General features: G+C 38.7%; 1 protein-coding gene across 1 annotated transcript in view; it reads left to right on the top strand.

The window, feature by feature from the left end:
• SLC26A8 (solute carrier family 26 member 8) overlaps positions 1-16,140 on the top strand; it is a 66,303-nt gene that overhangs the window by 24,627 nt on the left and 25,536 nt on the right. Inside the window, 3 exon segments of the mRNA XM_028479516.1 lie at positions 6,001-6,165; positions 6,860-7,009; positions 15,849-15,931. Coding sequence (XP_028335317.1) covers positions 6,001-6,165; positions 6,860-7,009; positions 15,849-15,931 — 398 coding nt within the window.

Raw genomic sequence — 16,140 nt, 5'->3', positions numbered from 1 at the left:
AAGAGTAGCCCCCACTTGCTGCAACTAGAGAAAGCCCGCGAGCAGCAACGAAGACCCAGTGCAGCCAAAAATAAATAAATAAAATAAATAAATTTATTTTGAAAAATAAAAATAAAAAGATATAATACCTGTGTCTAAAATATTCAATCTTGTAGGAGAAGACAAAATAACAGGCAGTAAGTCAGCAACCTATTAATTATCTAAGTGGCCTTGGCAAGTTCTTTCCCCTTGTTTGAGTGTCATTTTTTTTTCATATAATAAAGGAGGAGATATTCCATTTACAGGAAGATGGAATATATGTACTTTTGCCTATTTCTCCTGCTAAGAACAACTAAAAACCTTGGAAAATTATATACAAAACAAAATAAAAAGACTGAAAGGTAAAGAGAAGACGACAAACTGGCTCAGACCCAAAGAACAACACAGTGGTGAGTTCCTTGGGTTTTCTTTTTTGCCTCATATATCTCGAACTTGGTGCTGAAGAAGCCCGAAACCCAAAATGCCAACACGGGAAGACCAAAAAAAGCCCCAACAAAAGTCTGCTCTTTATAGCCACAGGACCAGGAAAGACTAGCAAGACTGAAAACTTTTACCCAATAACTGCTCTACTCCAGGCAAACACCAAAAAAAAAAAAAAAAAAAAAAAAAATCCTGTGGTGTCATCCCCACTCATGCCAGCAAAGGCCAAGCAGGGAGCCCAGACTTCCACACTCACCCAGCTGTAATGAGGTAGCCACCTGGGGTATTGTCAGAGAAGGCCAAATAGGGAGTCAAGACTTTCATCTCCACTGGGCAGTAATGAGACACCCTTCCTACTCCTTGCCGGCGTGTGTCAGAGAAAGCCTAGTGAAGGGTCAGGTCTTTCACCACAACACAGCATTAATGATGACAACCCCCTCTTCAGCAGTGTCAATGGAGTCGATGTAGGGAGAAATAAAGACATTTCTGTCTCTCCCAGCCAGGATGGGAGGCCTAGTGGGGAGCCAGAACTTCCATCCCTTCCCAGCAAAAATGAAGTGTCCCTATTGCCTCAAGTGTCAGTGGATTTTGAGAGGAGAACCTGGACTTCTGCCTTACCAGGCAGTAACAAGGTGGCACCTTCCCCTTCCCCTGCCAGCACTTTATCAAAATAAGCTGGCTAAAACAGAAGGTTTAAATAAGATCCAGAGTCTTATAGCAGAGTACACAAAATGTCAACAATTAAACTGAAAATAACTTGTCATGTCAAGAACCGAGAACATTTCAACTTAAATGAAGAAAGGCAAGAAAAAGATGCCAGCACTGAGATGACAGAGATATCAGAATTATCTGGCATAAATTATAAAGCAGCCATCCTAAAAACGCTTCAGCAACCAATTATGAACATGCTTGAAACAAGTGAAAAAATAGAAAGTCTTAAAAAGTAAATAGAAGATGTAAAGAAGAACCAAATGAAAATTTTGGAGCTGAAAAATACAGTAACCAAAATTAAAAATTCAAAGGATGGGCTCAACAGCAAAATGGAGGAGACAGAGGGAAAAAATCAATGAACTTGAAGACAGAACAATAGAAATTACCCAGTCCGAACAACAGAGAGAAAATAGACGGAAAAAAAAATTAACAGAGCCTCAGGGACAAATGGGCATATAACAAAAGCTCTAAAATTTGTGTCATAAGCATCCCAGAAAGGGAGGAGAAAAAAGATGAGGCTGAATTATTTGAAGAAATAATAGCTGAAAACTCCCCAAATTTGGCAAAAAATATAATCCTACGGATTTAAGAAGCTTGGAAAAACCCAAAGAAGATAAATCCATAGAAATCCACATCAAGACAAATCATGTTCTTTTTTTTTTTTTTTTTTTAATTTTTGGCTGCATTGTGTCTCTGTTGCTGCACTCAGGCTTTCTCTAGTTGTGACGAGTGGGGGCCACTCTTCATTGCGGTGTGTGGGCTTCTCATTGCAGTGGCTTCTCCTGTTGCAGAGCACGAGCTCTAGGCATGTGGGCTTCAGTAGTTGCGATGTGTGGGCTCAGCAGTTGTGCTGCATGGGCTCAATAGTTGTGGCTTGCAAGCTCTAGAGTCCAGTAGTTGTGGTGCATGGGCTCAGTTCCTCCGTGGCATGTGAGATCTTCCCTGACCAGGGCTTGAACCCATGTCCCCTGCATTGGCAGGTGAATTCTTAATCACTGTGCCACCAGGGAAGTCCCCATAGTCAACTTCTGAAAACTAAAAACAATGAAAAAAACATCTTGAAAGCAGTGAGAGAAACACTTCACCTACAGGGGGAAAATAATTTAAATGACAGCAGATTTCTTGTTAGAAACCATGGAGACCAGAAGGAAATTGCACAATATTTTTTGTTTGCTGAAAGAAATGTCTCTCCAAAATCACAGCCTCAGTGAAAATATCCTTCAAGAATGAAGGAGAGGGATTTCCCTGGTGGTGCAGTGGTTAAGAATCTGCCTGCCAATACAGGGGACACAGGTTCGAGCCCTGGTCCGGGAAGATCCCACATGCTGCGGAGCAACTAAGCCCGTGTGCCACAACTACTGAGCCTGTGCTCTAGGGCTGGTGAGCCACAACTACTGAGCCCACGTGCTACAGCTACTGAAGCCCACGCACCTAGAGCCCATGCTCCGTAACAAGAAAAGCCACCACAATGAGAAGCCCATGCACTGCAATGAAGAATAGCCCCCACTCGCCACAACTAGAGAAAGCCCACGCGCAGCAACGAAGACCCAACGCAGCCAAAAATAAATAAAATTAAATCTTAAAAAAAAATACCTTGAAGTAAATGAAAATAAAACATACCAAAATTTTTGGAACACAGCTAAAGCAGTGCTGAAAAGGAAATTAATAGCACTAAAATGCATACAGTAGAATAAAGAAAATGTCTCAAATTAATAATAAAAGCTCCCTCTTCAAAACCTAGAAAAATAAGAGCAAATTAAACCCAAAATAAGCAGAAGGAAGGAAATAATAAAGAGCAAAAATGAATGAAATTGGAAAGTTTACATACTGATTATTCCATTTATGTAAAATTCTTGAAGTGACAAAATTATAGAAATGGAGAATAGATTAGTTGTCGCCAGGGATTAAAGATGGATAGAGGTCAGAGGATGGAGATTGGAGGTAGAGATGAGAGGTGAGAGGCTGTTAAAGGACAACAGGAGGGATCTTTGTGCTGATGGAATTATTTTGTAACTTGGTTGTATTGATGTCAGTATCCTAATTGTGGCATTGTATCAATACTATAGTTGTGCAAGATGTTATCATTGGGGTAACTGGGTAAACCGGATCTCTGTGTGTTGCTTTTTTACAATTTCATGTCAATCTACAATTATTTAAAATAAAAAGTTTAAATTTAAAAAAAGGCTGAACTAGATACTAATATCTAACATTTATTGCTATGTGCTGTCAATATTCAAAGCACTTTACATGTTTCATCTCATTTGATCCTCACAACACCCCCCTGTATGAGGGTAGGTATTATTCTGGTACTTATTTTAAAGAAATAAAGGTATAAAGAGGTTAAGTGAATTGCCCAAGGTCACATAACCAGTATGATTCCAAACTGGGATTCAGGCTCAGTTTGTCTACCTCTAGAATCTGTGCACTAGATAATCTTAAAGTGCAAACTAGTGTTAATAAAAGTGAAGAGTTTGTTGTCAAAAGAATATGAAGTGGGGACTTCCCTGGCAGTCCAGTGGTTAAGAGTCCACGCTTCCACTGCAGAGGGCATGGGTTCAATCTCTGGTTGGGGAATTAAGATCCCACATGATGTGCAGTGTGACCAAAAAAAAAAAAAAAAAAAAAAAAGAATATGAAGTGAAGTGAAGGAATAACTTTTAGCTGGGATGGAGTTGTCTGGGAAGGAAACAACCATTTATTGAGGCTTTCCTTCATTCACCAAACATTTAGTACAGAACTTCCTCAGCTTATGATGGGGTTATGTACTGATAAACCCATGGTAAGTTGAAAATACTGTAAGTTGAAAATACATTTAATACACCTAGCCTACCAAACAACATAGCTTAGCCTGGCCTACCTTAAACGTGCTCAGAACACTTACATTAGACTACACTTGGGCAAAATCATAAAACACATTATCTATTTTATAATAAAGTATTGAATGTCTCATGTAATTTGTTGAATACTGTACTAAAGGTGAAAAACAGAATGGCTGTCTGAGTACAGAATAGTTATAAGTGTATCAATTGTTTACCCTCATGATCGTTTGGCTGACTGGGAGCTGTCACTCACTGCCACTGCCCAGCATTACAACAGAGTATCATACTGCATATGGCTAACCAGGAAAAAAAAAAATCAAAATTCAAAGTACGGTTTCTACTGAATGCATATGCTTTTGCACCATCGTAAAGTTGAAAAAAATGTTAGAACCATTGTAATTTGGGAACTGTCTGTACTTGTTTTCAATAAGGATGGCAGATAGGTTTCATGTCACAGACCAATTCTGACTGACAATTGATGCCTAGAAAATTACATTAACACCAGATTCTGATGCCACATTACAGCTGGGTAAGGAAGAGTTCTATGGTTAATTATAGATATTTGCCATTTACAAGGTGGAAGGAAGGGATGGCATGAAGAAAGAATGGTACATATTTGCATCTGTCACTATTTTCAGATTTGAGCTAAGTGTTTTACATGAATTATGTAGTGTAATCCATACAAAACACTGCATGTTGGGTATTATTCATTCTGTAGGTGAGGAGACTGAGGTTCGGAGAGTTTAAAACTTGCCCAAACTCACTCAGGCAGTGAGTGGTAGAGCCAGAATTGAAGCCAAGTTCTCTATCCCCAGGAATCATGCTGTTTGCACCACACCTCCTAAAGAAGAGAAGTTTCATTGAGCTTTTGAAAGAGATGATAAACATGGATTGGCAAAAAGATGGCAGAGGGGTTTGGGCATAAGTGCAGAAGTAAAAATCAGCCAGTCACACAAATGACAGAAAGCAGATTGGCCTGACTAGAGTAAAGGAGCATATTGGGCAATAATGACAGGACATTAAGGGAGACAAACTGCCCAGCTAACTGAAAGCTTTGAAACAAAAAACTTTTAAAGCTAATAGATTTATTCTTCCAAGTTTGTTTTCTGAGAGTTCCTAGTGCAGTGGAAGATAAAGCAGTGACAATAGAAGACTTCACGACTTTTGTTTTTCTTTCCCCATCTTCTTCATAGGGCTGTGTCATTTTTCTTAACCTACCCTCTTAAGAGGCTTGGGGCTCACCCTCTATCCATAATTTTACAATTTTTTTATTATAAAAGATGAACATGTATATTGCAAAAAATCTCAAATAATAAAAAAGTGTATAAATTACAAACATTGCCCCAAACTTTTAATCCCATTCCCCAAAGGTAACTTCTGTTAATAGTTTGGCATCTATCCTTTTAGATGCTTTGCTTGTTTATTAAAAAACATTTAAAAAATATATTTACATATATATGCAAGTGTACATGTAAAATGCTATATCATACATGTATTTATGTATAATCCTGAAGACATAAATTCAGTTTAATCATTCTTCGTAAAGATAAGCGTCAAAGGCCAAAAAGTTTAAGCTGGAACCCAGTTTGTTTTAATATTTTCCTTTGCAAAAAGCTGCATTCCTCACAGGGATATTAACCTCTCATGAAGAGGGCTATCAAAGCTTCTAGTGAAAAGGACTTTGAAAAGGCAAGGTCTTGTTCTGATCACTTTGTCACTGTTAACCCCACATCAACAAGGTCAGTAGATTCTAGAGTAAGAACTTAAGCTTATGAACTCGTGAAGAAAGGAGTTTGGTCTTATGTCTGTAGGAAACCTCTGAATCAACACCAAGGACCTACCTTAGCTCATCAATTTCAGTTGATTAGGGAAAGAGGAACAAGAGTTATCAAAGGGGCCTAACTTAACTTTTTCGCTGGAACCCCTCTGGAGTTTGCCTAATTGGTGACATTGCTGGTTTGATGACATTCCTCCTCACTCTGGTTTTCTTTTCCATCTGAACCCCCTACAGCTATCAATGGGCATGTTAGGTTTTGGCTTCATTATCACTTACATTCCGGAGGCTGCAATCAGTGCTTACCTGGCTGCCACGGCACTACACATTATCCTGTCCCAGTTGACCTGCATCTTCGGGATTATAATTAGTTTCCATTCTGGTCCCATCTCCTTCTTCTATGTGAGTAATTTCTACCCTCACCTAGACTTACAAATGCCCCTCCCCTTGCCTCCAAAAAGAAGTAGACCCGAGTGGAGAGACTCCTGCATAGGCACCTGGATCAAGAGAGTCCTAGAAATAATTTCACCTCTTCTAGATTTACAGTCTTGATTAATTGCAGGTGCCAGCTGGACCATGTTCCCAGTTGCATTAACCATTTCACCCCAGCCTTTTAAACCAACATGATTTATATTAAAATTTGGTCTTTGAGATACTGTATTATCATGCTTCTTCCCATTACATGCCTCCTGAAAGACATATATCCTAAAACATAATATATACAGAATATAAAATGCAAAGTAGTCCCTGAATGCAAGAATGGCCTAGGAGCCAAGCTAAACATACATGGTCTGGGAAAACTGATAAAGAATAGGCTAATAAACAGAACTCCTGGGTCCTTTCCACTACACTGAAACATAGCAAGTGTATTATCTTCTTACTGGACATTACAGTCTTTTAATATATTGTTTTCAATTAAAAAAATATGTATCCACCTACTTACTCTCACTGTTCTAGTAATGCTCATAAAGACCTCTGTGCCCAGCAACACTGCCTAGGGGCTTCCTTTTGAACTAATTTAGAAAGAGTGTCATTTTCTAGATTTAGGCAATTATTACATCCCTTTCTAAGCCTCTGTAATTTTGTTTTCTTTCAGAACATAATTAACTACTGTATAGGTCTCCCCAAAGCTAATTCCACCAGCATCTTACTATTTCTAACTGCTATTCTTGCTCTGAGAATCAACAAATGTATCAGAATTTCCTACAATCAGTACCCCATCAAGTTTCCCATGGAAATTTTTCTGGTAGGTGTTTTCATTTTGTTTTGTTTTGTTTTGCTTTTTATTGGAGTATAGTTGCTTTACAATGTTGTGTTAGTTTCTGCTGTACAGCAAAGTGAATCAGTTATATGTATACATATATCCCCTCTTTTTTAGATTTCCTTCCCATTTAGGTCACCACAGAGCACTGAGTAGAGTTCCCTGTGCTATACAGTAGGTTTTCATTAGTTGTCTATTTTATACATAGTAGTGTATATAAGTCAATCCCAATCTCCCAATTCATCCCACCCCCCTTCCCCCGTTGGTATCCATAAGTTTGTTCTCTACATCTGTGTCTATTTCTGCTTTGAAAACTGGTTCATCTGTACCATTTTTCTAGATTCCACATATATGTGTTAATACACCATATTTGTTTTTCTCTTTCTGACTTACTTCACTCTGTATGACAGTCTCTAGGTCTATCCACATCTCTGCAAATGGCACTATTTCATTCCTTTTTATGGCTGAGTAATATTCCATTGTATATAGGTACCATATCTTCTTTATCCATTCCTCTGTGGATGGACATTTAGGTTGCTTCCACGTCCTGGCTATTGTAAATAGTGATGCAATGAACATTGGGGTACATGTATCTTTTTGAATTATGGTTTTCTCTGGGTATATGCCCAGGAGTGGGATTGCTGTGTCATATGGTAATTCTATTTTTAGTTTTTTGAGGAAGCTCCATACTGTTCTCCATAGTGGTTGGACCAGTTTACATTCCCACCAACAGTGTAGGAGGGTTCCCTTTTCTCCACATCCTCTCCAGCATTTATCATTTGTAGATCTTTTGATGATGGCCATTTTGACCAGTGTGAGGTGATACCTCATTGTAGTTTTGATTTGCATTTCTCTAGTGATTAGTGATGTTGAGCATGTTTTCTTGTGTTTGTTGGCCATTTGTATGTCTTCTTTGGAGAAATGTCTATTTAGGTCTTCTGCCCATTTTTTCATTGAGTTGTTTGTTTTTTTTGATATTGAGCTGCATGAGCTGTTTGTATATTTTGGAGATTAATCCCTTGATGGTTGCTTTGTTTGCAAATATTTTCTCCCATCCTCTTGGTTGTCTTTTTGTTTTATTTATCATTTCCTTTGCTGTGCAAAAGCTTTTAAGTTTCATTAGGTCCCATTTGTTTATTTTTGTTTTTATTTTCATTACTCTAGGAGGTGGGTCAAAAAATCTTGCAGCAATTTATGTCAAATTGTGTTCTGACATAATTTGACATTTGACAAATATGTCAAAGAGTGTTCTGCCTATATTTTCCTCTAAGAGTTTATAGTGTCCAGCCTTACATTTAGGTCTTTAATCCATTTTGAGTTTATTTTTGTGTATGGTGTTAGGGAGTATTCTAATGTCATTCTTTTACGTGTAGCTGTCCAGTTTTCCCAGCACCACTTATTGAAGAGACTGTCTTTTCTCCATTGTATATTCTTGCCTGCTTTGTCATAGATTAGGTGACCGAAGGTGCGTGGGTTTATCTCTGGGCTTTCTATCCTGTTCCATTGATCTATATTTCTGTTTTTGTGCCAGTACCATATTGTCTTGATTACTGTAGCTTTGTAGTATAGTCTGAAGTCAGGGAGTTTGATTCCTCCAGCTCCGTTTTTTTCCCTCAAGATTGCTTTGGCTATTTGGGGTCTTTAGTGTTTCCATACAAATTGTAAAAATTTTTGTTCTAATTCTGGAAAATTGCCATTGGTAATTTGATAGGGATTGCATTGAACCTGTAGATTGCTTTGGGTAGTATAGTCATTTTCACAATATTGATCCTTCCAATCCAAGAACATGGTATGTTTCTCCATCCGTTTGTGTTGTCTTTGATTTTTTTAATCAGTATCCTATAGTTTTCTGAGTACAGGTCTTTTGTCTCCTTAGGTAGGTTTATTCCTAGGTATTATTCTTTTTGTTGTGGTGGTAAATGGGATTGTTTCCTTAATTTCTCTTTCTGATCTTTCATTGTTAGTATATAGGAATGCAAGAGATTTCTGTGTATTGATTTTGTATCCTGCAACTTTACCAGATTCACTGATAAACTCTAGTAGTTTTCTGGTGGCCTCCTGAGGATTTTCTGTGTATAGTATCAAGTCATCTGCAAAGTATAGTAAGTTTTACTTCTTCTTTTCCAATTTGAATTCCTTTTATTTCTTTTTCTTCTCTGATTGCCTTGGCCAGGACTTCCAAAACTATGTTGAATAATAGTGGCGAGAGTGGACATCCTTGTCTTGTTCCTGATCTTAGAAGAAATGCTTTCAGTTTTTCACCATTGAGAGTGATGTTAGCTGTGCACTTGTCATACATGGCCTTTATTATGTTGAGGTAGGTTCCCTCTATGCCCACTTTCTGGAGAGTTTTTATCATAAATGGGTGTTGAATTTTGTCAAAAGCTTTTTCTGCATCTACTGAGATGATCATATGGTTTTTTTGTTTGTTTGTTTGTTGCAGTACGCGGGCCTTTCACTGTTGCGGCCCCTCCCGCTGCGGAGCACAGGCTCGGGACCCGCAGGCCCAGCGGCCATGGCTCACGGGCCCAGCCGCTCCGCGGCATGTGGGATCCTCCCGGACCGGGGCACAAACCCGCATCCCCCGCATTGGCAGGCGGACTCCCAACCACTGCGCCACCAGGGAAGCCCCGATCATATGGTTTTTATTCTTCAGTTTGTTAATGTGGTGTATCACATTGATTGATTTGTGTATATTGAAGAATCCTTGCATCCCTGGGATAAATCTGACTTGATCATGGTGTATGATCCTTTTAATGTGTTATTGGATTCTGTTTGCTTGTATTTTGTTGAAGATTTTTGCATCTATGTTCATCAGTGATATAGGTCTGTAATTTTCTTTTTTTGTGATATCTTTGTCTGGTTTTGGTATCAAGGTGATGATGGCCTCATAGAATCAGCTTGGGAGTGTTCCTCTCTCTGCAATTTTTTGGAAAAGTTTGAGAAGGATAGGTGTTAGCTTTTCTCTAAATGCTTGATAGAATTCACCTGTGAAGCCGTCTGGTCCTGGACTTTTATTTGTTGGAAGATTTTTAATCACAGTTTCAATTTCATTACTTGTGATTGGTCTGTTCATATTTTCTATTTCTTCCTGGTTCAGTCTTGGAAGGTTGTACCTTTCTAAGAATTTGTCCATTTCTTCCAGGTTGTCCATTTTATTGGCATAGAGTTGCTTGTAGTAGTCTCTTATGATCCTTAGTATTTCTGCAGTGTCAGTTGTTACTTTTCCTTTTTCATTTCTAATTTTTATTGATTTGAGTCCTCTCCCTTTTTTTCTTGATGAGTGTGGCTAAAGGCTTATCAATTTTGTTTATCTTCTCAGAGAACCAGCTTTTAGTTTCATTGATCTTTGCTATTGTTTTCTTCATTTCTATTTCATTTCTTTCTGCTCTGATCTTTATGATTTCTTTCCTTCTACTAACTTTGGGTTTTGTTTGTTCTTCTTTTTCTAGTTGCTTTAGGTGTAAGGTTAGGTTGTTTATTTGAGATTTTTCTTGTTTCTTGAGGTAGGATTGTATTACTATAAACTTCCCTCTTAGAATTTCTTTTGCTGCATCCCATATGTTTTGGGTCATCGTGTTTTCAATGTCATTTTTTTCTAGGTATTTTTTAATTTCCTCTTTGATTTCTGCCATGATCCTTTGGTTATTTAGTAGCATATTGTTTAGCCTCCATGTGTTTGTGTTCTTTACAGTTTTTTTCCATAATTGATTTCTAATCTCATAGCATTGTGGTTGGAAAAGATGGTTGATATGATTTCAATTTTCTTAAATTTACTGAGGCTTGATTTGTGACCCAAGATGTGATCTATCCTAGAGAATGTTCCATGTACACTTGAGAAGAAAGTGTATTCTGCTGCTTTTGGATGGAATGTCCTATAAATATCAATTAAGTCTGTCTGGTCTAATGTGTCATTTAAGGCTTGTGTTTCCTTATTAATTTTCTGTCTGGATGAACTATCTTTTGGTGTAGGTGGGATGTTTCTGGTAAGTGTTTTGATACTCCAAACTCATGGTTCAGATCATTTAAAATATGTATTTTTTTAATTAAGTTAAAAGCAAGTAACCTCAGAAGGGAAATGTTCACAGGAGAATTGTAAAAATAATATTTTTTAAATGTATGTTGAATTGTGACAAAGCTGAATGCATACATTTAGTTAGCTTATATATATATATATTTTTTTTAATTTTTATTTTTTTTGCTGTATGTGGGCCTCGCACTATTGTGTCCTCTCCCGTTGCGGAGCACAGGCTCCGGACGCACAGGCTCAGCGGCCATGGCTCACAGGCCCAGCTGCTCTGCGTCATGTGGGATCTTCCCAGACCGGGGCATGAACCCGTGTCCCCTGCATCGGCAGGCGGACTCTCAACCACTGCGCCACCAGGGAAGCCCTAGCTTATATTTTTTAAATATGCTTATTTTTCAAAGGACTTTTATCTACTGCCTCTTTTTCATACTATTTGAAAAATAGGGTTGTTGTTTTTTTTCCATTATGACAGTAATACAGGCTCATTCTAGCAATTTTTTTTTTTGGCCATGCCATGTGGCTTGTGGGATCTTAGTTCCCTGACTAGGAATCAAACCCAGGCCCCCAGCAATGGAAGCATGGAGTTCTAACCACTGGACCACCAGGGAATTCTAGCAATTTTGAAAAACAGAAAGAAAAAAAAGAAGGAAGAAAATAAATTCCTATAGCTGCACTATCCAAAGTCAACTACAATTGATATTCCTGTACTTTCAGTTATTCTCACCTTTCCTCTTTCAAACAAATACATGACAGACCTATGCTCAGTGTTGATGAATTTCTGTATTCTTTTATGTAGAGGTTTCATTTCTATTTTAATATAGCAGCAACCACACTGTTATTCAGCCTCCTTTCATTCTCCCTATGCTACAGTAAAGAAATTGAGGGAGATGAGATGTTAAATGAAAACTAATCCATGTCACTAAGTGGCAGAGCTGGGTTTGGGGAGGAGGGGCTGCTGGAGAAGGTGTGTGTTCATGTATATGTCCTAGGTTTTTTTAACATCTTTTTCTTTAGATCAGGGGAAATGTTTAAATAAATATGATTGTTTTCTTTCTTTTCGAGAATATTAAAAAAATGTTGTCTAAAGATAACATTTCTTGTTTGTTTTAAGAAATCTGGGGGAATTCCCTGGTGGTCCACTGCTTAGGATTCCACGCTTTCACTGAGGAGGGCGTGGGTTCAATCCCTGGTCCAGGGAACTAAGATCCCACAAGCCGCATGGCACGGCCAAAAAGAAAAAGAAAAAGAAATCTGATAAAATTTATCTTTTGCAGTTAACATTTTTACAATACTAAAGAGATTTTCATAAATAAAGCTCAGGTTTTTGGAGTCAGCATTTCTCTTACAAGGATCAATAAATCTTTGGGTGTCCATGAGCATTATTTTCCCTTTAAGAAGTGTTCTGTGATAGAGATAATTAGAGTTCACCGTGTGCTCCCCTATATTTCCCAGCTGCCCTTGTAGTTAGGCGGGACCATGCAACTTTGGGGATAAAGCATAGGCGAATAGGCATGAGTTGCCAATGTTCCTTCTTCCCCTGCTGTAGTAATCATAGGAGCTATATGTTGAGGTGATAGAGTCTCCAGGTAGAATTAGCCTGGATCCCCAAGGCACTATTTGCAAAGAAGCTGTCCTGAAGAGACACTGACCCACGGTGGACTTTGTGTGGGTAGAAAAATAACTTTCAAGTGCTAGGACATTAAGATCTCATGGTTTGTATATTGCCACAGTATAACATATTCTATGCTAACTAATCCAGGTCCATACTCTTCATGATTGAAAGAGTATAGGAATTGCTTTGTAAACTGAGACCAAGCTCTGTCTCATAACTGTTGTCTGCTTCTTGTGGAGGTGCATATCCTTTCTTCCTTGGAGTAGTTAAAAAGCTATCAATTCATAAAGGCCAAAAGCTGAATGGCTGCTTTTACAAAAGACCTTCCAAAACACTGTATACAAATAGTGGGGCCCTAGAACCCAGGGGACAATGTGCCTATGGAGTTTGGGGAGTGAAGTCAGAGGCAACCTCTCCTCTTGGAACCAAGCACAGCTCTGGCTTCTTAGGAAGCTGAGGCTTTGGAGTCACCAGCAGATGGCATCTGTGACACAGACATCAGCGTACTCTCTCTGTTTTTATCTCTGTTTCTGTGTCTCTCTTTGATTCCAGCTTTATTCAGTATAAAATTATAAGATATTTAAAGTGTGCATCATGATGATTTGATACAGATATACATTGTGAAAGGATTTCCCCCATCTAGTTAATTAACACATCCATACCCCATACATTTATCTTTTTTTTTTTTTTTTGGGTGAGAACATTTAAGTTCTACTCTCTTAGCAATTTTTCAGTATATAATAAAATGTTATCAACTATAGTCACCATGTTTTACGTTAGATCCTCAGACCTTATTCATCTTGTAGCTGAAAGTTTGCACTGTTTTACCAACCTTTCTCAATTCCCCCATCCCTCAGTCCCTGGCAACCACTTTTCTACTCTCTGTTTGTATGAGCATGACTGTTTTGTTTTTTGTTTTTGTTTTTGTTTTAGATCCCATGTATAAGTGATACGACGCGGTATTTGTCTTTCTCTGTCTAGCTTATTTCACTTAGCATAATGCCCTCAAGGTCCATCCATGTTGTCACAAATCAACCCTCTTTTAAGAGACATCAGCAGCAGGGATCATAGTGATGTTCCTTTAAACAACCTCAAAGGCAATAACATTAACCTGGGTTATTAAGAAAGGAGAGGAGTAAGAGTATAGAGGATGCTGTGGGTTGACTATGGCTGACAGATTGGTTTGTGAGCCACAGTTAAGACATTCCTTTGGGGAATGCTATAAATAATTAGGATGCACCATGAAGTGAAGTGGAGAAATAAACTGAGGTCCAGCAACAAATGTAGGTGGAGACTTAGAATTATTGCACATTAGGCATTAAACTTTCCTATGACCTGATTTATCCTCAAAGGTTATTGATGCCTGCAATACGCTACTTATATACATGTCAAGTCAAGTGATTGGGAACATTTTATACTATATAGCAGGGATTAGAGATGTAGTTTAGAATTGGAAAAATACCTCCATGTTTCCCTTGGAAATGAGGAAAGTAGGAGAGGGAGGATGAGAGCTGCTATGGTGTAGCAGGTGAAAAGCTTTTCACAACACCCCATAAGAAACTACTGTTGAGATGTGCTGGAGATGGGCTTCCCTGGTGGCACAGTGGTTAAGAATCCACCTGCCAATGCAGGAGACATGGGTTCAAACCCTGGTCGGGGAAGGTCCCACATGCCACGGAGCAACTAAGCCCATGCACCACAACTACTGAGCCTGCGCTCTAGAGCCTGCGAGCCACAACTACTGAGACCGCATGCCACAACTACTGAAGCCTGCGTGCCTAAAGCCCGTGCTCCACAACAAGAGAAGCCACCACAGTGAGAAGCCTGCGCACCGCAACAAAGAGTAGCCCCCGCTTGCCGCAACTAGAGAAAGCCCGTGTACAGCAACGAAGACCGAACGCAGCCAAAAAAAAAAAAAAAAAGGATGTGCTGGAGGAAACTGCACATACCCACTAATCTGTCCTTTAGATGGTAGTCTCAAATATTAAGGGAAAGTTTCAAGGCAATATTTGGGATCCAGGTAAAATAAACTGACAAGTAATTTAAGAGTTTCATAAATATAAGAAATTGTACATACCGTATGTTCATAATTAATGTGTGTATTTGTATATGTGTATATTTAAGCCGTATAGCAAACACCAAAAAAAAGCATCAATAGTAGTTCTCTTTGGGTGATTTATTTCTGCTTTTAAATTTTTCATATTTTCTCTATTTTCCTTAATGAGCAAGTGTAACCTTTACACTGGAAATGAAAGAGTTTCTTGGCCACTTGCCACACTTCTTGTCCCTTAACTATATAAAGATCACAACTTTTCTCTTGATCCAGATCTTCCTTCCATTGTGATCTGTAGGCTTCCTAGGGGTCGTCATCTGAACATAGCATCACAGGTAAACCAACTGCTATCCTGCTCAGTGTCTGGCTGAACTCTTAGAGTAGATGCTGGGAAAAGATTTATGTGTTAGTAGGGATAATGGGGTAAAGCAACTATATATTATTATTTTTAAATGGGCATTGAGTTCTCTTGTCTCTGCTTTAATTTGCTTTGGTGTGAGGTCTTTATAAGGTGTAACAGCTGCTAGCTTGTCTGTTTTCCCTCTAACAGACATTAGAAATGGAGGGGAGACTTGGCATTTCAGAAGGAAATGAAAGGAGAAAAAAGAAAGCAAGTAATTGCTTTGCTAAAGCAATTTTTCATGTGTGCTATCAAATGCTGCTCCATCTTATTAACGGTTATCAATGATTATCAGTATACCTCAGCAATCCCCCAGAGGGCTTACTTGTATTGGGACAGTGTACCTAGATTTTAAAACTTTTAAAACTGAGGCCTTCGTTACAGCTATTATCTGAAAACATGTTTATACTTGATCCAGATATTTAAAGTTGGTGAGGAAAGAGAAGTCTAGGGCAACCATTTTTTCCTATTACTATGTCAGAGACCAAGCCTGAAGTTGTTTTTCATTCTGGTTACCGTGCTAAAAAGAGTTCAGGGAGCCAAAAGAGTTGGGGAGGACTTCTGCCTTTGTTGTTCCACTGAACTGGCACTGCCTCTTTCTCTAACCTTCAAGTATAGGAACTGCCGCGTATTGCATTCCCTGTGCTGCCAGAGGCTATGGCTACCTCTGCTCTTGGAAGCAATACATAATATTTAGATGATCACATGCCTTTTCTTTTTAAACCCCTACAGATTCTTGGGTTCGCTGCATTTGCAAACAAGGTAAACGTGGACACAGAAAACAGCAAGATGCTCATTGATATGATTCCTTATAGGTTGGTAATTCCACTTTTCAAGACTACTTTTCCCTTCCTGTTAACTCCTCTTAGCCTCTGACTACATAGCCTGATTGGTATCATTGACCAAAACAGAGTGCCAGTTAGTTCTCCAGCAAGGATGGGTTTATTCGGAATCAGCAAAGAATTGCAATTTGGGGTCTGCAACCATGGCGAGTCACATGCAAGTCCTCCCACAGCAAGGGAAG

The sequence above is a fragment of the Physeter macrocephalus genome, chromosome 18 (assembly GCF_002837175.3).
Source record: "Physeter macrocephalus isolate SW-GA chromosome 18, ASM283717v5, whole genome shotgun sequence".
Taxonomy (NCBI): Eukaryota; Metazoa; Chordata; class Mammalia; order Artiodactyla; family Physeteridae; genus Physeter; species Physeter macrocephalus.
Note: the sequence above shows the minus strand (reverse complement) of the source record. Positions and strands in the feature narration are given on the sequence as shown.